At 40.1% G+C, this 22552-nt stretch overlaps 1 protein-coding gene across 1 annotated transcript in view; it reads left to right on the plus strand.

The window, feature by feature from the left end:
* Window positions 1–255: 255 nt before the first annotated feature.
* Window positions 256–22552, plus strand: part of TRPM6 (transient receptor potential cation channel, subfamily M, member 6) — a gene marked incomplete at its 3' end in the record, with an annotated part of 64692 nt that continues 42395 nt past the window's right edge. Inside the window, exons 1-11 of the mRNA XM_009069766.1 lie at window positions 256–273; window positions 3925–4004; window positions 4767–4805; window positions 11699–11879; window positions 12250–12463; window positions 13225–13349; window positions 14136–14307; window positions 15513–15687; window positions 17326–17449; window positions 20800–20872; window positions 20978–21078. Coding sequence (XP_009068014.1) covers window positions 256–273; window positions 3925–4004; window positions 4767–4805; window positions 11699–11879; window positions 12250–12463; window positions 13225–13349; window positions 14136–14307; window positions 15513–15687; window positions 17326–17449; window positions 20800–20872; window positions 20978–21078 — 1302 coding nt within the window. The remainder of the gene's footprint in view (window positions 274–3924; window positions 4005–4766; window positions 4806–11698; window positions 11880–12249; window positions 12464–13224; window positions 13350–14135; window positions 14308–15512; window positions 15688–17325; window positions 17450–20799; window positions 20873–20977; window positions 21079–22552) is intronic.

The raw sequence follows: 22552 nt of genomic DNA on the forward strand, positions 1-22552 counted from the left end.
GGTCAGTCTGGAAATCTCCAAAGCCTCTTCTGTGGCAGGGAAGTAAGTACAAGCAGCCGTCCTAATCCACAGACTGGCAAGAAATGAGAAGGCAAGACTCCCAAAGGTCTCAGGATGTCCTGAAAGGAAAATTGGAAGAAAGACTGCAATATAAACTTGTCTTCAGGTCTTGTGTACAGAACAGAAATTTGCCAGTCAGGTGGGACGTGTAGGTGTATTTTTGTCTCCTTTAGGGTTTGGTGGTAGAAAAGGTACATGTTGATTCTGGCTGAGGTATATGTACCTCACTGTAGTGACAGGAGAAATTTTAATTTGTTGTTGAAATTTAATTAAATTACGACACTTTTGGAATGTTAGAGTCTTGTGAGAGGAGATATACATGTTGCAGATGTCTTTTACAAAACTAGGAACCAAGAGCAAACAGGATGCAGTTCAGAAGACTTCTCTTTTCATTTTTACTTACCCAGTCAATGAAGTCATGGATGACTGTAAAAGCATGAAGTTTTAAAACCCTTTTCCTCATTACATGATTAGCTTGAAAACCTAAGTAAAGCCTTAGACTAGCAAATCAATATTATTGTTGTGCTGTAATTTTTGCGTAGCGTGTGAAGATTTTACCTTATATAAAATTAAGAACAATAAAGATGTGTCTCACAGTGTTTCTGTTCTGAAATTTGTGCTTCACAAGATGGAATACAGTCTTCCATGTTACTTTTTCCTACAGCTGATTGGAATTTCAATATATATATATTTTTCAGTAGTACCATCTGTTCAGGAACTTCATTGAAGAAATCTTTTTCTTTTTGGTGGACTTTGCCAAGGATGTTTTTTATTGTATTCACGTGTTTATCATTTGAGGTGAAAATAAATGTTAAAGCTACAGGCTTCATCAGAATCGTATACAGATGATATGCTATCTAAATACTGCGTTTTAGAATGCAAAAACTACAGGAATGAAGGAGGTGAAGGACTGTAGCATAAGCAGTACTCTGGCAAACTCTTTATATAAATAAGCAAAGATTAATGTTGAAATATCTGTATAGGAAACTATTATATTTCTTTTCTGGGCAGTGTGAAAACTCTCCATATTGTATCAATTGCGCTTTGAAATGTTGTTTTCTGTCCTATTTACTGAAGATTCTGAAGTGGTGCTAACTAACTGTTGTGTTGTGCTAGGGCAGTCTCTGTGCCACAGGGTGAGGAGCAACCTTTGTGCTTTGAGATTCAAAGGTCAAGTAAATTTTGTAGTGATCTTATTTATCCGGGATAATTGGGATTTTTTTCAATGACCTGTGTAGTAGCAAGGCTAAATTCATGGCATGTGATCTGAAGCTATAGGGGATTTTTTTTTTCTATTGGCTTTGTTGCACCTTGGGCCCAACCCATTGTGACTAGGGTGGCCTGATCAGCTGTGACGTATGTTGGTCACTGCCCTTACTGCCGCAGCTGCAGAAAAGCACAGGTGGTTTTGAATCAGATTGAAAAAGGATACACAAAACATCCAGATTTTAAGCATTGATATTTCTGTCCTAAGCCCCAACCACCCCCCAAAATCTAAAAAGGGATATTTTTTAAAGCATGGCATGTTTTTGTGAGACAGTTTAGCTGATATCAAGAAGCTGATAGTAACCTCTTCATCTCCCATATGCGATATTGTAACATCAACTCACGCAGTATATTGCCATCACTGAGGACTGTAAGTTATATTTTGGTTTGAAATAGCCACACCAAACAGCTGTTGTGTACCAGGAGATCTTGCTGAAAATGCTTGATTTCCAGAGAATGTCATGCTGGAGGTAAAGTAGCTTAGCAGAAGCTACTGGAGACACTGCAATGCCAACAACTTGCTCAAAATTTCTTTGAACTACTAGTGCTCTTGCTAAATTAAAGTGACAATAGTTGAATGTTGTTCTTCTCTCACAAGGCTGAGCATGCTGCCTCAGCAAGTGCTGTAAGGCTTGTTGGCCTCTTGGCCATTCTGTCACATCCTTTCCTGTTGATGAAAATTTAGTGAGAGTCATTCTTATCCAAGACATCCCATAATATAAAAACGTTTTTTGTTCCTTTGTTCTGGTGGAAAACCAATTACCAGAAAAAGTAATGGATTTCAGAAAAATTAGGGACCCAGCATATTGTAATATTAGAGACATTTCAGTGTTTGTTTGAGAGTTCAAATAACTAGAATGGAGTGGTTAAGGGAGCACAACATAATGCTGATTACTAATGAGAATAATACAAAAAGCCTTGCCCTCAGGTAATTATATTTGCTTCAGTGTTTCCAGTGTTTTTCTCCGGATTTAATTTTTGTATTTTGTCTTCAGCATGTGTCTTTCAAAGTTAATTAATCTTCATGCATGCCAATGCTCTCTTCAGCCCTGAGGATCTTCCTCGTTGTTTCTCATTCATTCAAAGCTCAAACAGAAGCATTCAATTAGTTACTCCCAGAAGAATACACATGCACACCAGTACCAGAATGCAGCTTTTTAATCTCTTTCAACTTTGTTGGTGGGGATCTGTTTGAAAGTACATTAAAACCAAAGGTAGGACTCCTGTTGGCCTTGGTAGAAGCTAGTTCCCCGCATGCAGACAGCTACATTCAGGTAGCTCATGGCCCTTCATAACTGCATGACTAGCTGGGCCTTCTTTATTAAGGACCATAATTCCACTCAGGATATGAAAGAGAGGTATTTTTGTGAGTTATTGCTGAATTCTATCCATAAAATCCTCCCAGCAGAACTCTTAATTTGTTGAATTACTGGCATTCTCATGAATGGAATTCTTTTCTAAGTCACTGTATGTATGAAAGAGACATTTTACAAACAAGTATGGAGACAAGCACCTACCATAAGTATACTCTCAGGGTCGACATTTTGTGGAGCAACAATGGTTTTTAAACATGAGGAGTGAATAAGGAGTAGTTGTTTATTGTTTGATTACTGTTTGCCTTGTATGCCTAGCAATAAACCAGGACAGTACTGTGCCCTGTCCTAGAGATCTTGCTGTCTATTTTTAAGGTAGACAACAGACATAGAGTGAGATGAACGTAACAAACAATAAGGCAGTAATGGTCAGTATAATTGTATTTACTCTTTATGATAAAGTATCTGTCCATTGCATATTTCATTGTGGGGGTAGTTCCCTTTGAGGAGAAAAAAAGTTCTTTGCTTCCAGTGTTTACTAAATTCAATCCCATATATTTCAATGTTCAGCACCTAAAAGTTATCATTCTTTTCAGGAATTTGATCCTGATAAACCCAAAGAGAAAGATTCAAAGATTCCCAATGAGATTCTTTGAAAAAATCTGTGTACCATAATGATTGTTCAGTTTGCTCAGCTGTAATGGGCATCACTGACAATTTTCTCAGTGTACTCAGAGGTCAGTGGAAAAAGCCCACCTGTTATACACTCTGAGTGGTAGGTCTAGTGTTTGGTCCCTGCTTTTGCATTTCACTGTTCAGCAAACGTATAATTAGGGTAAATCTATTCTTGGCTCTGTTAAGAACAATAAAAGACTCAATGATCTCCTTCAGGTTAAATATAAATCTTGCCTGTTTGACACAGTTGTAGTCAGATTGCGGTTTGCTAGTCTTTTGGCAGAAGGAGAGTGCAATCCTTAAAGCACTTCTGATTCATGCTTGGCACTTTCTCTATTGTACATGTGTTTGACAGAACCTCTAAATAATTTGCGTGTGAGAGGTGGCAACAGATTTTGATACTGATCATTCTAGGGAACTATGTAAAGTTCGGGGATTAAGGGCTAGGACTGTTCAGAGCTGTAGTTTCAGCTGATGGTGTTTCATCTAACATGATGGGAATTGTTCTGGGTTATGTTATCTGTATACAGCCATGTTGTCATTATAATGCAGTTTTTGACATCATGTTCTGAAGTTGAGGAATGAAATTATATTTGAGATATCTTTTCAGTCCCCAAAATCTTGGATTGAAGAGGTCTTCAGTAAGAGAGAATGTGCACACATCATTCCCGGCTCAAAAGATCCACATAGGTAAAACAATGAATTTCACTTTTTTTATTACATTTAGAATGAATCTGAGTATTTTTTGTGGGCATTGTGTATGATTTGGATGATGTTTTTCAGTGTCATGGTTGGTGATTGCTTGTCTATGAATCCTGTCACCAGTACATTTTAAATGAGGCAGTTAGTTTGAATTAGAAATTGCCAATAATTTACCTTCTTAAGCTTCTTAGATTTGTTGCTCGCAGTCTGGTAACCAAAACTTATATGATATCCAATTGAGAGACTGAGTTACTGCTAAACTGTTTTCTTGCTTTGTCAGGATAATGCCTCCTGCTGATCACAGTCTTCTGAGATGAAAGTTTCTTCTCAGGCTGGTGTAGAGCTTGCAGAGAGTAAGGATGAAGTGAAATCCTCAACTTGTGTTTTAGGACCTGAAAAAGCACACATAATTTGGCATTACAGATTGTGTTTGTAGTGCTTGGTGTTGCCTAAATAAACTTGGTGAGATCATGTTCTGAGGACATAAACGTGTCATTTTGATCATACAGTTTTGAGCGCAAGGATAGTGTGTCATTGATAAGATACGTAGCTCATCTATGAAATGTAGATTTGACATACAGTCTGAGATGTGAAATGCCAAACAAATGACTAAGTTATCTAATACATCTTTCAGGGGGTAGTACAAAAGATGACAGCCTGTAATACTGTTAATGAGAATTTTTTCACAATTGAATTGGTACTTTCTGAATAGCAAGGAAGCATGTATTAATCATCCATCTGTTATCACAGGTGTCCTGCAGGATGCCAGGTGTGCCAGAATTTAATCAGGTAAGTATGCTTAAATATATATCTGTGATTTTTAGAATGACCTAGTAATAAGCATTGCTAGTCAAGGAAGTAATGACAAGAGAAATATCATTCCTCTTGTATGGTCAGAGCAACCTTTCTAGGGGTGTGCTGGAGAACCTTTAGCATAAATATGGGTAGAATAAGTTGTGTGGTAACCTTCAATTTATTTGCAATAGAGAATTTTCTCCATATACCTTTTGTGGATGACTTTGTCTTAATCTCCTCCTGAGAAATGAAGGCAGAAATGTGCCTTTAAATGGAAGACGATCCCAGCTATAACCTGGAGAAGGAGATTGAGACAAAAGCAATGGAGAACAGTAAGAATTGTGGAAAGGAGAAGAAGATGAAGGTAGAAGAAATGGGGTAATAGAAATATCCCTGATAATAGGTTTTCTGAAGATTTTTAATCTTCTCTAAGTATTTCTAGTTCCTGCTTTTGGGAAGGCAAGCAATAAAAATTGCATCACTTTGCTGCTTTTAGGAAGTTTGTGGTTTTTTTCAGATGACTTGTATTTTGTGGCTTGTGTCAATTAGTAGTTTTCAATCCAACATTTGTCATTCAGTTGATGTTACCAAATAGGTTTTGGTACTGTATATTTATGATAATAAATTATCAGTTGTTAGAATAAAAATTTTAAATTTCCTCAGCATTTTTTTTGTGTCAAAGGCCTCCAAATGCTGAAGCAACATAAAAATTTCCAGTAACTGATGACTAGCAAGCTGGTGCCAAGTAGTCTTGCCACCTGTGTGAGCTTCATTATTTGCCTTCTTATTTTGTTTCACGTTGTATTTTGCTTCTAAGATTTATGTGAAACAAGAATCATGTTTTACAAAAAGTAAATAAATTACTCCTTAATATCAGATCACTCTAAAGGACTGATATGCAGAATGATGTTGCCTTGTAAGACAAGTGATTTGTGTGGTATCTGTTCAAAAAGCATCAGCTCCTCTCTAAGAGAATGGTCTTGTTTAGAGCAGAAGAATAGAGACTCACAGAGTTTTGCAGATCTTCTAAAACTAAAAATGCAGGGGGGCTTTTAATGCTTACTGGTAACCTGCAGATGCCCAGGTGGATATTTAAGCTGAAGCTCTGCTTCCAAATACAGTAGTTTAATTCCATCTAAATCAAGAGTAGAGCAGTTCTGTAGTCTTCCCCCTGCAGAATGACCACGTTGTTAATTGGTCTGGGAAGCCCATTAGTATGAAAATTAACCTGAGAAGATGAGAAACTAAATGACTAGCTTCCATCAAATCAGCCTCCTCGCCAAACACAGTTTAGCTCCATGAATGTGAATACTACAATGGGAGAGGTAGGAAGAGAAACAGGAAATGTGCATGCCACTGAATGCTTTTTTTTCTTTCACTACTTTTTTCTGTCAAGATATCCTGTAATTTTGCAGGAGTTTTGTCTTGTAGTTGTTTCTTTCACTTTTTGTGGAACATTTTAATGCTGTTTAAGTTAATGTGAATCCAATCTGTCAGTCTGTATATGTTTGCAGCATGTGTGTGGGTGTCTGATGTTCATTTCAGTCAGCCATTATCTTGCAAGTGCATTTTCCCAAATGTTAACTATTATTGCCTACTTGTATATCTCAAGGTATATACAGAGAATTGTTCTAGAAGAATTCTTCTGTTCCTAATGAGGGGAAATAATTTTCACATGATTGTTATGACAGGTTATATTGTATTTATTAGGTCAGCAATGAAACTGATTTTGGGCCTCTTGAGATTGATAGCTTTCCACAGTAGTCCAAAAATCATGTGAATGTATTTGATACTTGTTATAATTGGACCTTATATTGTAGGCAAATGAAATCTGTTAATAATTTCTTACTTGCAGAGAACTTCCAAGGTTTGCAAACAGTTTATGAAGGGGTTATGCCACTATTTACTAATTCTAAGTAGAATAGCTCCATTTAGTAGTTGCTAATCAAATGTGAGTAATTTACTGGCACTTTCTTCCATGTTTCTCTGGTGTGTTGAAATGGCCTCTATCTAGTCTTCTGTGCAGCACTTAGAAAAACATCCCAGGCAGCACCCTGACTGATCTCACTACACGAATATTCAGAAACATGGTGCCAGATTTCTGCATTCTTATGCATCTGAGGTGTTCTCATGAATGGACTACAAATCTGGCCTTTCAGGTGTAATTTTCGGACACAGCATCTAAAGTGCTGCCTGCTAGGGCACTGGATTTTGTAATCTGTCAGTTTACTGCAGCTACTTTTACCTCAGTGTCAACCATCTGGGTTTCCCCTTGTTGCTCAAAGTGTGACTTTTCTAGTAGTCTGCCTTTGTGTTACTGACAAGGCCTGCATCTTCTCCAGTAACTTTGTGAGCCTTTGAGGCAAAGAAGGCAATGTCATTGTAAAGAGACTTTGTGTCAATGAATATCATCTATCCATAGGATCACAGTTATAACTCAGGCCATCAGGAATTAGTCTTCAGTTCCAACCCTGCCCAGAGCATTCTCCTCTGGGCGAGTCAGATGAAGCTGCTCAGGGCTACAACCAGTTGTAGTGCAAAGCCCCCAAGGATGGAGAGAGCCCACCCTCCTCAGGCCCTGGCTCCACTGCTGTGCTGTCCTCCTGGGAAAAAGGCTTCTTATTTCTAGCCTCTGCTTCCTGTCATTCAGCACCACTGCTGCCACTCGCCCACCTGCCATGCATCACTGAAGAGCCTGTCTACATCTTCTGTATCCCCTCCAGTCAGTGCTAGGTGTGCTGTTGGAGCCTCTGAAGCCATCTCTCCTCCCAGCTGAACAATCTCCAGTCTCACACCTTCTTCTTAGGGAGCAAGGACTCAATTCCCACCATCTGTTACCGGGATGTTCACTCTCCCCGCAAAGTTTCTCCAATTTGCTGTGTCTCCTTTGTGCTGAGGACGGAAACTGGAGGTGGTACCCAGACAGGGGCTGACAAGCACTAAGCAAAGGGGTCAGTCCCTGCCCTCCCCCACCTCTTGGGCCAGGTCCTGCTCACACCACCCCAGTCATCACTGTCCCTCATTGCTGCCCAGGCACACGGATAGCCCTGGCTCAGCTTACTGCCCACCAGCATCCAGGACCATGCCCCAGAGCTGTCCCCTCCCCAGGGCTGCACGTTCTCTCCATCCCCTCCTCCAGGGCACTGATGGAGAGTCTGAACACAACAGGCCCTGCTTGATACTGGCCCACCACCCAACTGGGTCCTCATGTGCCAGCACATCATCCATCCCAGACTCTAATGTCACAGCCCAGCTACGAAAGTCTGGCCAGAGTAGAAGTAGATTACACCTGCTGCTCTCCTCTCATTCCCACAATGATGTCACAAAAGGCAGTTGGGTAGATCAGGCATGACTTACACTTGATGAATCCTTGCTGAATGGTCTCTGTCACTGTCTGCTCCCTCATGTGCCCAGACAGAGGCTCCAGGTGGTCTTGCTCCTTGATTTTACCTGGGACTGATGTAACAGCTGGTCAGCCTGCAGTTCCTCAAGGTGGCTTTTGTCCTTTTTTGACAGCAGATGTGACATTTGCCTCTCTCCAGTTATTAGAAATCTCTCTGGTCTCCACAGCCTTGGTGGGCTGGTGGAAACTGGTGTACAAGGGCATCAGCCACCTCCCTCAGCACCCTGGGGTGCAGCCTGACAGGTCCCAGGGACACATGTGTGAGTTGAGTGCTCCTGTGCAATCCTGACTCAGTCATCTCAGGGTGGTAGTGTGACTCCTCCTTGAGCCCTGTCACTACTGTGCACACAGCAGAAAATGTCACAGAGAAAAACTCCTCAGAATGTAATGTTCTGATTTGGCTTCCTCAGCCTTCTTGAGAGCCTCTTAGTCTTGGCTTTTGACCTTCCAGGTAGCTCAGGGATCCTTAGCATCTTGTCCCTTCCTGCTAGATGACTAGGGAGACCAAGTGTGCCAGTTTGGATCAGAGCATGAGCAATATGAGAAATACCTGTCCCTTTGACATCATACCTCTTGCTGTGATGATCTCTGAAGTAAGAACAGCTGCATGTACCTTGTACACCCATGTGTTAGGTCTATGTGTGGCTCCTCCACTGCCTGCTCTGCAAAACTGAGCTGTTCTGAGCACAGCTCACCTCTGGGTGTATATACATGTAAATGTTAAGTTTGGAGTGTAAATGATGATAATTACTAAAGTAGGTCAGTGTTCATTTGGTCTCTCAGTTTCAAGGTTATTGCACTGATTTATCTTGTCAGGTGGTTTCCATCCTTTCCACAGGATGTCTACTTTGAAAAGCCAGGTTTCTCTGGCTCTTGCTGCTCTAGGAGGGGCTGCTCATGTGACTGTGTATGGGTCAATAACCTATGAGATAGTCATGCTGTTCTCATATTTTGATGATGGACTGAATTTAATTCATACTTTAAAAAATGTAATCTATTGATGATGAGCCTGATGCTTTTCAGTGCTGTCCTTCCAAGCACTGGTATTTGCTGAATCAGACTCAGACTGTGTAATTTGGTATCTAAGTGAGTAACATAATGTGGTATTTAGTTGGAACTGATACTGGTTCTTGTTTGGAATGACTCCTGAATAAAAGGTCATGTTATTGTGAGACCACTCTAGGAGCAGTACAGTGACCACAAGGTATTTTCAAGACTAAAGTACAATAGGGTATCTATTTTTTTTCTCATCTTTCATCTAAAGATCTTTTTTTTTTTTTTCCTGCCATTTGCTGTCTCTTAGCCTGGAGTCTACCCAAAAAGGAAGCAGGAAAAATATGGAGCAATGGGGGCTAATAGCTCAGATATAGAGAAATTTTCCCTCTGAAGACCAATAATAAAACCAAAATTATCTCTTTCTTCTGGGCCTTCCTTTGAGATATTGAGAGAGAGTCATAAAGAAGAACTTATGCTCTTTGTGCGCAGATTTTACCCAAATCTGTGTCCCTTGTGCTATCTACTCTACAAATACATTGCTCTGAAATGCTTTTAGTTTAGGTATGTCTCTATTCTGAATCCATATGTTATTTGACAGCACCAAGTCAGTGGTGATGTTCCCTGTATGTTGATCCCTCACAGTCTTCAGAACGAGTGATTTAATTGTATATCTCCAAGTGAATTGGTGTGACTGATCTGTGCTCCACTGGATACTTTTTGTTTAGTTCATGAGCCTTGACCTGCTTGTCCTGTTTATCTATGAAGAGGCAAAATTACAAAGGGGCTTTTAAGGTCCCTAGATCACTAGTTTATTTCAGCATCTCTTGTGCCTCCTCTGCTAATCTTTGAGGTTTCTTCTGTCGCTAGCGTAGTACAAATGGTTGTGGAGTCATGCAGTGAGACAGCCAGTGCAATACTTCTGTCTAGAGTTACTTGGCAATAAAAAACCCTTTATGAGGCTTTCCCCTCCATCCTGCCTCCACCCTCCACACCTCTCACCTGTGAGATAAATAATTTCTTCTTAATTTTTGCAAGATTCAGTTGTGAGCGTATGCCTGAGTTCTTTCTGACAAGTGCCTGGAGTTCTCTGAAATCCTGCTATTTGGCTCAGATACAGAAAAGGTGTAGGTGATTTAGATTAGCTAATCCATGTCAAATTAGCTTGACAAAAAATCTGGCATTTCTTAAAGTCCTTATTGCATTCTGACATCTATATAATCATCATCATACATGTGACAATAGAAATCCAATCTTTTCTGCAGTGCTGGTCTTCTACAAATCTTTAGTTCTACACCAAATGTTTCATTGAGTTATTAAGTCCCCAAGGGTGTGGGAGGCTTCCTTCTCCAGTCTGCTTTTGCAGAGCGTTGCATCAACCAAATGTAATTTGCCTGTGTTGACAAACTGGAGTGCAAACATAATTTCATGGTTTCTGGGTATCAAAAGCAGCTTGCTTCCTTCATTTCCTTGGGGTTGTTTTGGGATTTTTTTCTCGATTGGTTGTTTTTTAAAAGTCTGTTTCTTTTTTACCAGTTAGTTCTCACTCATCTCCACTGGAGACTGTCTTTCTGAGTGTACATCTTCAGGGTTTTGCAGATGTTTACATATAAGCTGCCCTTAAATCCACAAGTAATACAACTGATTCCCAAGGCAGTCATTGAGTTTGGGTTCTTGGAGACTGTTTCATTTCTTAGAAGTGTAAAAGTAAAGAATTTTTCTCTGTTTCTCAGGGTATATTAACTGCTGAAACTTCTAAAGCTGAAACTGGTCAGTCAGATGTCACTATAAATTACATTGAAGTTAATCCTGTAGAAGAGACTGGAGCCTGTTGAAGCCTGTATGACAGTAATACTGATTGAATTTGGAATCCAGTTTATTCTTACAGTTGCTAACTGAGTTTCTCTATTTCCATCAACATTGCACTTCAGTCTGTCTGGTATATTCACTTTGGTGGCATCCCAGGGTTAGTATAAAGGTCACCCTGAAATTCTCTGTCTCATTACTGATTGTAACTCCTAGGTCTTTCTTAAGTACCTGTAATAACCTGTGGTAAAATCCACAGCAAACCTAGGTGGCCTGTGATATTCTTCTGAAATGGTACATATAAGACCAATAAAGCCAAGCTACATTGCCCAGGTCAGAATTGCTGTATGGCACTCTTAAACTGTTACAGAATCACACAGAGGAACAACGTGGTTTGGGTTGTAAGGGTCCTTTGAAGACTATCTAGTCCAACCCCTCCAACTGCTATTAGTGCTCCTTGGGTAGATAACAGATTCTATATGCAACAAAACGTATTTATGATTTAATTCAATGTCCTTTTGCCATATTTGAGATTTTTTCAACAGAGTTAATGTTTATTATATTTCATAAGAGAAAACTGCAATATCTTTCTCTGAGGAAAGGTATTTGGGCTATTGAGTTGAAGACTCTAGAGTTGTATGCAAGTGAGTTTGATATAAAATAATTTCTGTATTTTTAATGTGAGATGTTGCTGTGGACGGCTGATTGGAGATCACCCAGGAGTAGACTGCAGCTGGCCAGTTTATCAGACTGGTTCAGAGGGGGATGGTGGAGAATGGTCTGTGCAAAAACACACAAAGATGAGTCCAACGGATGCATTTGGTACAATCAATTTTCAAGATGGAGACCACACTTACCATGCCAAGGTATTAGATACTGTGTTTATATGTCCAACTTATTTTTATAATTTCAGCGTAAAAAAGGCAAAAAGTGGTTTTGTATGAATATCAGATCAATTGTCTTAGGAGGGCAGGGGAATCTAGAAGCAAGTCAGATTTAAGTGCTTGTATGATATTGTTATGTTCAACTTCACTGTGATTAATCATAGGCTGTTTTGTTGTTTTTATTGCTCATGGATGTATTTTTGAACGATCATGTTAGTGATAGGTATTGTGGCAGGTCTAATCCTTCACAATATGTGTAAGACATTAATGCTGAGAACTTTGTAATGTGTTGCAGTTTCTCCTTGTGGAGTGTTTAAAAGATGTTTACTTTACCCATTATTATTTCTTCCAGTATATTAGAGTTTCTTATGATAGCAGTTTGGATCAGCTGTTGCACCTGATGGTTAAAGAATGGCAGATGGAGTTGCCAAAGCTTGTGATCTCTGTTCATGGAGGCATTCAAAATTTCAAGCTTCCCTCAAAGGTCAAGCAGGTTTTCAGCAAAGGTTTGATGAAGGCTGCTGAGACTACAGGAGCATGGATAATTACAGAAGGCATCAACAGCGGTAATGTAATTATTTTTCTTTGTTTCAGTTCTCCTTTGGTGTTCTTTCTCTGCGTAAGAGCATATACATTTAGGGCAAGTACAGTGAAATTGTTTTAAAATTGGTGATATGTGAAAATAAAATGAAGCTTTTTTTTATAGAAACAATGCATAATTCAAAGCAGGCATTCTGAATATTTTTAATGCCTCTTTTTTATTAAAGAGCAGAGTATTCTGTATGCAGTGAGAAACACTGTATATAACCAGGTTCTGTGGGCTGTGATGGGTCTTTCTGAAACAGTTTTCAAATTTAAATTTAACTCGTGTTTTATAATTAAGTTTTGAATTAGTATAATCCATTAATTAGCCTATTAATATCTGAAACTCTCTTTTGAGAGTACTCTCAAAAACTAAGGAGATCAGTAAGCCATGGAACTGAAACAGTTTTACTTTTTTAGTTGTTATTCAATCTGGTGATCTTACAGGAGTACTGTCCTATGCATTTCTATAAAAAGTTAATTTTGTGGATGTAGAAAGAACCATTAGCAACATATGAGAGTATTATTAATTAGAAATATGTGCTGAATTTGAAGCAATGGTGCATTCCATCCGTGCACCTTTTGATTCCTGCAGTGTACATCAAATATACAAGGTGGGTGGGATGTTTCGGTTTTGGTTAAAACATAACCAAAGAATAAACTAAGTGATGGGAAACCATTTCTTGATGTCCTGTAGCAGTTCTCAAAATATAGAAGAAAAACTGTGATTTGATTATCTGTTTAGGAGTGTCCAGACATGTAGGGGATGCACTGAAAGGCTGTGCCTCACCACACCTGAGAAAGATCTGTGCTATTGGGATTCCTCCATGGGGTATCATTGAGAACCAGAGGGATCTCATTGGAAAAGATGTGAGTTAAATGCATTTTAATAATATAAGGCTTCATATTTGTAGGATGTTAGCACTTTCTTGCATACTTGATTTTTTTCTTGATTCATCATTTCTACTGGTTTGATATATTTCCTCAGTAATAGAAGCTTAGATTTTACTCAGCAGTAGAATTCTGTGGCATGTTTAGGCTGTGTATTTTGCTTTTTGTATATAAATGGTTTTAAAATACTTCTCTTCTTACAGGAAATTACCATTTCTTTTTTTTATATTTTGTAATTAATTAGGCAACTCATTTGTGGTTGCAAATTATGTATTTCTGTATTAAGATTCAGAATGACCCATCAGGTATCTATTAGTGACATACACAAATAGGCTATTAATATGTATGATTTTTATTCATAAACTATACTTTTATGTGAGTGCCAATGCAGGGGCACAGTCTACTTGACTGTCTAAGAGCACTTGAGAAGTAAGGTGAAATTATTCCTGATAAATATTAACTCACATGTTTTTAATGGGAATACAACCCAGGGAAACTGTCATGTTTCAGCTGTTGCAAAGAAAGTCAGACAGTGACTCTAAGGACTGCAAGCCTAAGCACAAATGCTTTCTGTGGTATTAATTGTGGTTTTGTTGCTGTCAAGAAACAAATGAGAAGGATCAAATGTTTGAGTAGAGCAGCAGAAAGCTTGATGGAGGATTTCAGACAATCACAGTATGATGAATAAATACATATAAGTGAGACAACATAAATGGTGGTATTTTGTTGGTTTCTTTGAGGATCTTTTTATCTTGGTTTTCTCAGGTAGTTTGCCTGTACCAGACTCTTGGTAACCCACTCAGCAAGCTGAGTACGCTCAACAGCATGCATTCTCATTTCCTAATGGCAGATGATGGGACAGTAGGCAAATATGGGAATGAAATGATGCTCAGGAGGAATTTGGAGAAGTACATATCACTTCAAAAAATACACAGAAGTGAGTACCACTGTGGTCAGCTTTATGACAGGAAAACCTATCCTAAAAGCTGTGGAGGTACTTGATATTTCCTGTTACATGTTGTACATCCTAATTTGCTGTAGATTTCACTGAGGTCAAACATTGTTAATTGCACGTGTCTTGTGAACTGTGAACATCAGGAAAATGTAAAGAACAGCATTTTTGTAAAGCATTATGCACTTGGTTTCTCAGTAAGTATTGAGCTTGCTCACTTTGCATTTTTGTGTGGTCTGTCTATCAGCACTAGATATTTTCCCAGCATTTTGCTAGGTGAAAAACTTGTCACATTCAGTGGAATTCAAATCCTTTTTTCTCTGTCCACTTCTTTTGTCTTCATCATTCTTCTCTATTGCAAACTTGTGACCTCTCTGATACAGAAAAAATGTCTGGTTGCCACTGTCAGATTGCATAACTTCCACCATTAGCATATAGAGTAACTGAATTATGTTATAGAAATCATGAGTTGAATATTTATTACATAGACAAATATTCCCTGTTATGCACTAGATTGTACACATTATTTGTGGAAGTTCACATTTACCTAGTCTTTCAAATCTTGAGGTATGTTAAAAAGGTATTAGCAGTTATGATGTTGAATCCTTGCTTCCTTTATCTGCTCACATTATAGAATCTACAAAACTAGAAACTTACCCAATTTTTAAGAAGTACATATATAGAGCTTCTTACTTGGCCTATTATATATATTCTTACGATGAGTTTTTCCAAGTCAGACTTTCTGTTGTGTCTTCATTTCTGTTGCAATGAATTTGAAATTTATTTGTTTTTTAAAAGACCCACCCTCTTGCTGCAAAACTGGGGAGTCTGTGAAGAAGTACTTGATTACTTTTCTATATGTGTAGGTAAACAAATGGCTATTGAACACGTTTCAAACATCCTTGCATGTGACAGCTGTTGTAAAGGGCAGAGGGATATTCCAAAGGATGGGTTTTTTTTCCAGTTCTAGGGCTGCTTACAGTTATATCAGTTTTTCTTGATCTTCTTGATCTGGTCTCAGATTTCTGTGAAAGTCTTAAGAAATGAAGCCAAATTAGAGATGGTGAAGGCCTGATTTCCTCTTCATTGAACCATGTGAGACTCCTTCATGAGTATTTATTTACCAGATGTTCTGATACTTACGTGTGTTACTGAGATATTTGTAACTGATTAGGTTTGTTTTGAAACAGGAATGGACCAAGGTGTACCCATAGTTGGGCTGGTGTTGGAAGGAGGCCCCAGAGTGATCCAAATGGTATGGGAGTACGTGAGGTCCAGCCCAGCTGTCCCAGTGGTGGTCTATGAGGGCACTGGCAGAGCTGCAGATGTACTGGCATTTACCCATAAACACATGCGTGATACAGGGTGAGCATAATGATCCTCCTCCTTGATCTGTTATATTGGCATGGACCTGAAAACACCTGTCTCAAGGCTGCGAAGATAGTTTCTATTGCTTCTAGTAATGGCACCACCATGGTCTTTTGCCAGCTTTTACTTCTGTGAAGTGAAAGTGGAGTTTCTGCCTTCCCTGCCTCAAACTATTGCTGAAATCATTATTTTGCCAAATTTTTTATGGCTTTTTTTGAAGAGGGAAAACTTCATCTATCTATTTTGAGTTTCTTTTGCCATCAGTATTCTGTATGTGGGCTTGGATTTGGCTTGCACAAAGCTTTTGTGACTGGAGGTGGGGTTATTTGCTGTAGGAGCCTCAGGCTGCAGCGGGAGAAGGACTAAAGTTCCTCATCTTTGGCTTTGGTTTACCAAAGATCTGGTTTACCCAGATTTGTTGTCCTCTTCTAGGTGTAACTCTCTTTTTGTCACTGCCAGTGCAGCCTCAGCTGCAGGCTCTGTTGAACCTACCTTGATGAAAATTTTGCATCCAAACTTGGACTAAATATTTATATTTATATAGCCAATTGTATTGGGTTTGCATGGCCAACGTTTGGTAGCAGAGGGGCTACAGGGGTGGCTTCCGTGAGAAGCTGTTAGAAGCTTCCTCATGACCAGCAGGGCCAATGCCAACAGCTCCATATGGACCTGCCACTGTGCCAAGGATGAGCTGATCAGTGATAGTACTGCTGGAGCAGGTGGAAGCCTGAAAGAAAGCTGTAAACCTATGGGAAGCACATGTTGGAGCAAGCTCCTGGCAGAGACCTGCGGACCCTTGGAGAGAGGAGACTCATACCAGAGCAGGTTTCCTGTTAGGACTTGTAATCCCATGGGGGGACCAGCACAGGAGCAGGCTGTTCCTGAGGGACTAGACTGCACCCTATGGAGAATGAACCATGCTGGAGTAGTTTGTGGAGAACTGCCACCTGTGAGAAGGACTCGCATTGGAGTTCGTGGAGAGCTGTCTCCCATGGGAGGGACCCCTGCGCTGGGGAAGGACTCCTCTCCCTGAAAGCAGTGGCAGAAACAACATATGATGAACTGACTGTAGCCCCTGCTCCCTGTGCCACTGGGAGAGAGGAGGAGGTAGACTTGAGAAGGAGGGAAGGGTAGGAGAACATTTTTTTTAAAGGTCTATTTTATTTTCTCATTATCCTGCTCTGATCTTGTTAGTAATAAAATCACTTAAGTTCCCCTAGCTGAGTCTGTTTTGCCTGTGATGGTATTCTGTGAGTGATCTCTCCCTGTCCTTATCTCAGCTCATGAACCTTTTGCTATATTTTCACTCCCCTGTCTATTTGCAGAGGGGAGTGATAGAGTGGCTTTGGTTCGCAGACAGTCCTTTGAGAATTGTTAACTTACTCATGTGTTCTATTTCTAGTTGTAAATATGTATGTGAGAACTAATGCCTATATGAATAATAACTTAGGTTATGGGATGGCTTTGCTTAATTTTGTTGAAAGAAGGAAGGACTAAGTCAACAGAGAAGTAGAAATAGAAGAGATTTCTCATATGTCTCTGTGTAGTACAAGTTTCATTTTTTCTGAAGTGTTATTTGGACTGGTAAGAAGTAGTTAAACATAATTGTTCTTGCTTGTATGTTCTGTTTTCCAGGGATCTGTGCCCTCAGGTGAAGGAGAAGGTCTTGGTGATGATTCAAAACACATTTAGTTTGGGGCAAAAGGAGTCCAGTCATCTATTTCATGTTTTGATGGAATGCATGGAGCACAGAGAGTCCGTGAGTGGGGTTCAGTCTCTTTAATTTCAGAGGATGTCTTCATTTGCTGTTTCCTTTTCTGTTCTTTTTGTGATGTGTTGGTGTGGGCATAGGTGTTATCTCTAATATAAAGATATGCATGTCTGTGCCAATTTCTCTATTGAGTAGCTCTACAGAGCCTGTTTATTTAAATTCTCAAGTTTCAGTCATTGCTTATGAAATGACTTTGTTTTCATAAGAAAGATCAAGTAATTCCTACTTGTAGAGTCTTGTTTGTAGTTTAGAAAGGTTTAATTCCATTTTTCTGCTTAAAGCAGAATTGTGTTAGAACTTGTGTCTGAGTAATGAGATGTACTTTTGAGGTTTGTTGGTATGGCATGTTTAGCAGCTCAAGTGCTCATTTGCAAGGAGAATCACAGAACCATAGAATGCTTTGGGTTGGAAGTGACCTTAAAGTTCATCTAGTTTCAATCCCCCTGCTATAGGCAGAGATACTTGATACTTGACCAGGCTGCTCAAAGCTCCATCCAGTCTGGCCTTGAACATCTCCAGGAACGGGACATTCATAACTTTTCAGGGCAACCTGTTCTAGTGCCTCACCCCCTTCACAGTCAAGAACCTTCAGGGATGGGACATCCACAACTTCTCTGCGTGATTTGTTCCAACTGTTTACTTAACTGTTACCCCTCATCCCATCCCTACACTCCTTGATAAAGAATCCCTCCCCATCTTTCCTGGAGGCCCCATTTAGGTAGTGGAAGGCTGCTGTAAGGTCTCCCTGGAGCCTTGTCTTCTCTAGGCTAAACAATACCAAATCTCTCAGCCTGTCTTCAAAGGAGACATGCGCCAGTCATCTGATCATCTTTGTGGCCGTCCTCTGGACATGCTCAAGCAGGCTGCACATCATTCTTATGCTGGGGAACCCAGAGCTGTATGCAGCACTCCAGATGGGGTCTCAGCAGGGCAGAGTATAGGGACAGAATCACATAAGCGATTAGGTTGGGAAAGACCTCTGAGATCATTAAGTCCAACCTTTGACTGAACACTACATCAGCTAGATGATGGGCACTAGGTGCCACATCCAGTCTTTCCTTGAACATCTCCAGGGACAGTGACTCCACCACTACCCTGCGCAGTCCATTCCAATGTTTAATCACCGTTTCTGTGAAAAAATTCCTACTAATGTCCAACTTGAATCTTCTTTGATGCAACTTGAGACTGTCCTCTCCTTGTGTCACTGAGGAAAGAGGCCAACCCCACCTGCCTACAACCTTATTTCAGGTAAATGTATAGAGTGATTGGGTTACCTCTGAGCCTCCTCTTCTCCAGGCTGAGCAATCCAAACTCCCTCAGCTGCTCCTCTTAGGACTTACCCTCCAGACACTTCATCAACTTTGTTGCACGTCTCTGGACTTGCTTCAACACCGCAATGGCCTTCCTGAATTGAGGGGCCCAGAAATGGACACACTACTTGAGGTGTGACCTCACCAGTGCTGACTACAGAGGGGCAATCACTTACCTGGTCCTGCTGGCCACACTGTTTCTGACACAAGCCAGAGTGCTATTGGCCTTCTTGGCCACATGAGCACACTGCTGGCTCATGTTCAGCTGGCTGTTGACCAGCATCCCCAGGTCCTTTTCTGCTGGGCAGCTTTCCAGCTATTCCCCACATTTAGTACTGCATGGAGTTCTTGTGCCCAAAGTGTAGCACTTGGTCCTGTTGAACCTCATATCATTGGCCTTGGCGCATCTATCTACCCTGTCCAGATCCCTCTACAGAGCCTTTGTACCCTCCAGCAGATCAACACTCCCACTCAGCTTGGTGTCATCCACAAATTTACTGATCCTTTATTGTTTGCTAGTTACAGTCAACCCCCACACCCACGTAATCAATAAAGATATTGAACAGGACTGAACCCAATACTGAGCCCTTGGGAACACCACTAGTGACCTTGACCTACTGGCCACGCTACTTTTGATGCAGCCCAAGATACAGTTGGCTTTCTGGGCTGCCAGTGAACACTGACAGCTCATGTTGAACTTTTCTTCCACCAACACCCTGAAGTCCTGCACTCCAGGATTGTTATTAGTCATTTCTCTGCCCTATCTATATTTGTTCTTGGCATCATCCTGACCCAGGTACAGGTCTTTGTGCTTGGCCTTGTTGAACTTCATGAGGTCTGCCTAGGCCCACCTCTCAAGCCTGTCAAGGTCCCTCTGGATGGTATTCCTTCTCTCTAGACTATCAACACCACTCAGCTTGGTATCATCCACAAACTTGCTGTGTGCGCATTCAGTCCCAGTGTCCATGTACCCAAAAAGCATCTTAAATAATCCTGGTCCCGTTAATTACAGAATAGTTTGATGGCTGGAGTTAGTCTTCTGTAATCATCTATGAATTTGGAGAGGCATTATTCTTAAAATTGTGAAATATTCAGCTGCAGAGTGCATCAGATCTCATTTGTTTTCCTCAGAGAAGAATTGGCCTTCAGGGTACCCTTCACTGGTCTCCCCTGGGACATTAAGCCATTGACTGCAACTCTCTGAGTGTGACCATGCAGCCAATTCCTTATCCACCGTGTGGTCTGTCCACTCCACCCACTCCAGTTTAGAGACAAGGATGTTGTGCAGGACAGTATCAAATGCCTTGCACAAGTTCAGGTAGATGACATCAGTCACTCTTCCTTTATCCACCAATGCTGTAATCATACCATAGAAGGCCACCAACTTGTTGGGCATGATTTGCCCTTAATGAAGTCATGTTTGCTGTCACAAATCACCTCCTTATTTTCTATGTGCCTTATTTCCTGGAGGGTCTGCACCACGATGTTACTAGGCACAGAGGTGAGACTGACTGACCTGTAGTTCCCCAAGTTTTTCTCTTTAGCCTTTTAAAAAATGTGAGTTTTATGTAATCTTTTCCAGTTACAGAGAACTTTGCCAGTCTGCCACAACTTTACAAATATGAAGGAGTACCAAGTATTTAGTAGGAGAGTAATAACAGTTGTAGCAATGATCACTAAAATGAACATTTTTAGTATTTTTTGTTTAACTTTGAGTGCCCGTTTTGTAGTTGAAAACTGAGTTGATATCAACCATGTTGCATTACTACATTTCTCAGCTTTAAAGGCTAATCAAAAGGAAATAGACTCATCATACAGTAGATTGATTCCAGTCTGCATGGGATGCCATTGCATTAAAAACTAACATGGTGCATTTTCTGTCTAAAACAAAGGAAGATCATGTCTGGGCTTTTGCCATTGTTTGTGTTGCAATGTGTATAATTTCACCTACTGCAGCCCTTACTAGGGAGAAATAACTGCAGACTTCTCTGCCTCACCTCAGATAGCATACTTTTTCACTTCTAACAGATAACCATCTTTGATGCTGAGTCAGAAGATCAGCAGGACATTGATTTGGCAATTCTGACTGCACTCTTGAAAGGTACCTATTGAAAAATATGACCTATTTTCATCTGACATGCAGTCTCTTTGACTTACTCAAAGCATCAATATGTGGAAACTGCTAGATCCTTTTCTTGTTTTCTAGGTACAAATATGTCTGCTTCAGATCAGCTGGATTTGGCATTGGCCTGGAATCGGCTAGATATTGCCAAGAAACACATACTTGTTTATGGTCAGCACTGGAAGGTACCTTTCATTTTGCTTGGTGTCTTTGCACTTCATTGTGATTACTAATTTTCCATTATTTTAATTTTTCAAGCTTTAATTACAGAGTATTTGATGACTGGAGTCAGTTTTCTGTAATCATCTACAATTTTGGAGAGGAATTATTCTTAAAATTGTGAAATATTCAGCTGCGGAGTGCATCAGATCACACTTGTTTCTCGAGAAGAGATGATATCTAACATTCCTCCTTTGCTGTGAGCTTTTCTAAGTAGTTTCAGTTGCCCTTTGGATATGTATTCTTCAAGGCTGTGTTGACAATCATCAGTGGTTATGGATATCTCATTGTAGTCTAGTTGCATCTATTGTTCTCACCCTAGATAGAAATACAGAAATCACAGTGTAAATCATCAGGTAAATAAAGGTAAAATTAACTGTGGTAACATGGCATTATTTTAGATGTTTTTTCTTAGCAATAGATGCAATCAAGACAAGCTGTGATTTAGACCTACATTAACTGTAGATGTGTCAAAGAACATATGGTAGCAATTAAATCAGTCCTATACATTGTGGTTTTCAAATTTTCAGCTGTAATCCCGTATTTAAGTATAATACTCCCTAAGTGAGTTTTTATGTACGTAATAGGATTTTTATAGATGACAAATATAAAACTGTGCCTCAACATGTTATTCCCATTTGTTATAAGAATTAACATTTTCTTCAAAACATAATATCTGATGCTCCCAGAAGAACTTCTTAAGTTTTCCCTGCCGAGATTTACAAGGTCAATTTTTCCAGTTCCAAACGTGTATTCTTCTTTATAATGTAAATTTTGAAAAATGGACAGTTGTATATATTTTTGAGTGACCATAGCTCAAAAAATTCAAGTCCCCCCCATGGGATGAGGCATCTCACAATGGAACGATGTAACTCTATGCATCATGGGTCCCAGACAGCCCATTAAACAGAGACAGCTCCCCGAGGGAGCCATTAGGAATGAGTAGGAGATAACGATCACTGCCCCCACCTGCCCAAACAGCTTTTGGAGATGATAATAGAATACATACCAGGGGTTACCCCGTACATTGTAACCTAGGACAACAACTGACTTACTTTCTACTGTCTTCCATGCTGCTGTTAGGGGCTGATTTCCGCAGTTTTTTGGTTCCCTGGGAGCTCTTATGTGAATACAACCTGTTCCTCACAATTTGCCACTGTATGGGTGACTTCTACAATCTTTTCTACTGATACTTCAGTTTGACAGAGTTGCTCAGATTTGTCTGCCATAAAGAACAGCTTTGATATTGGACTTTTCCAACCTGTTGTGTAGTGAGCAGCGACATAACAAATAGTTTGCTGTGTCTGCAGGAGTCTTATCTCTAAGTGTTTCCTTTGTATCTTGATCACCCTCTGGTCTTACAGATCCACTGACAGTCCCCCTACTCCCGCTCCTCTTCTTCTGATATGTTTAAAAAAGTCTGTGTACCTGTTCATGTCT

This window comes from Acanthisitta chloris, unplaced genomic scaffold, assembly GCF_000695815.1.
Source record: "Acanthisitta chloris isolate BGI_N310 unplaced genomic scaffold, ASM69581v1 scaffold25462, whole genome shotgun sequence".
Classification (NCBI taxonomy): domain Eukaryota; kingdom Metazoa; phylum Chordata; class Aves; order Passeriformes; family Acanthisittidae; genus Acanthisitta; species Acanthisitta chloris.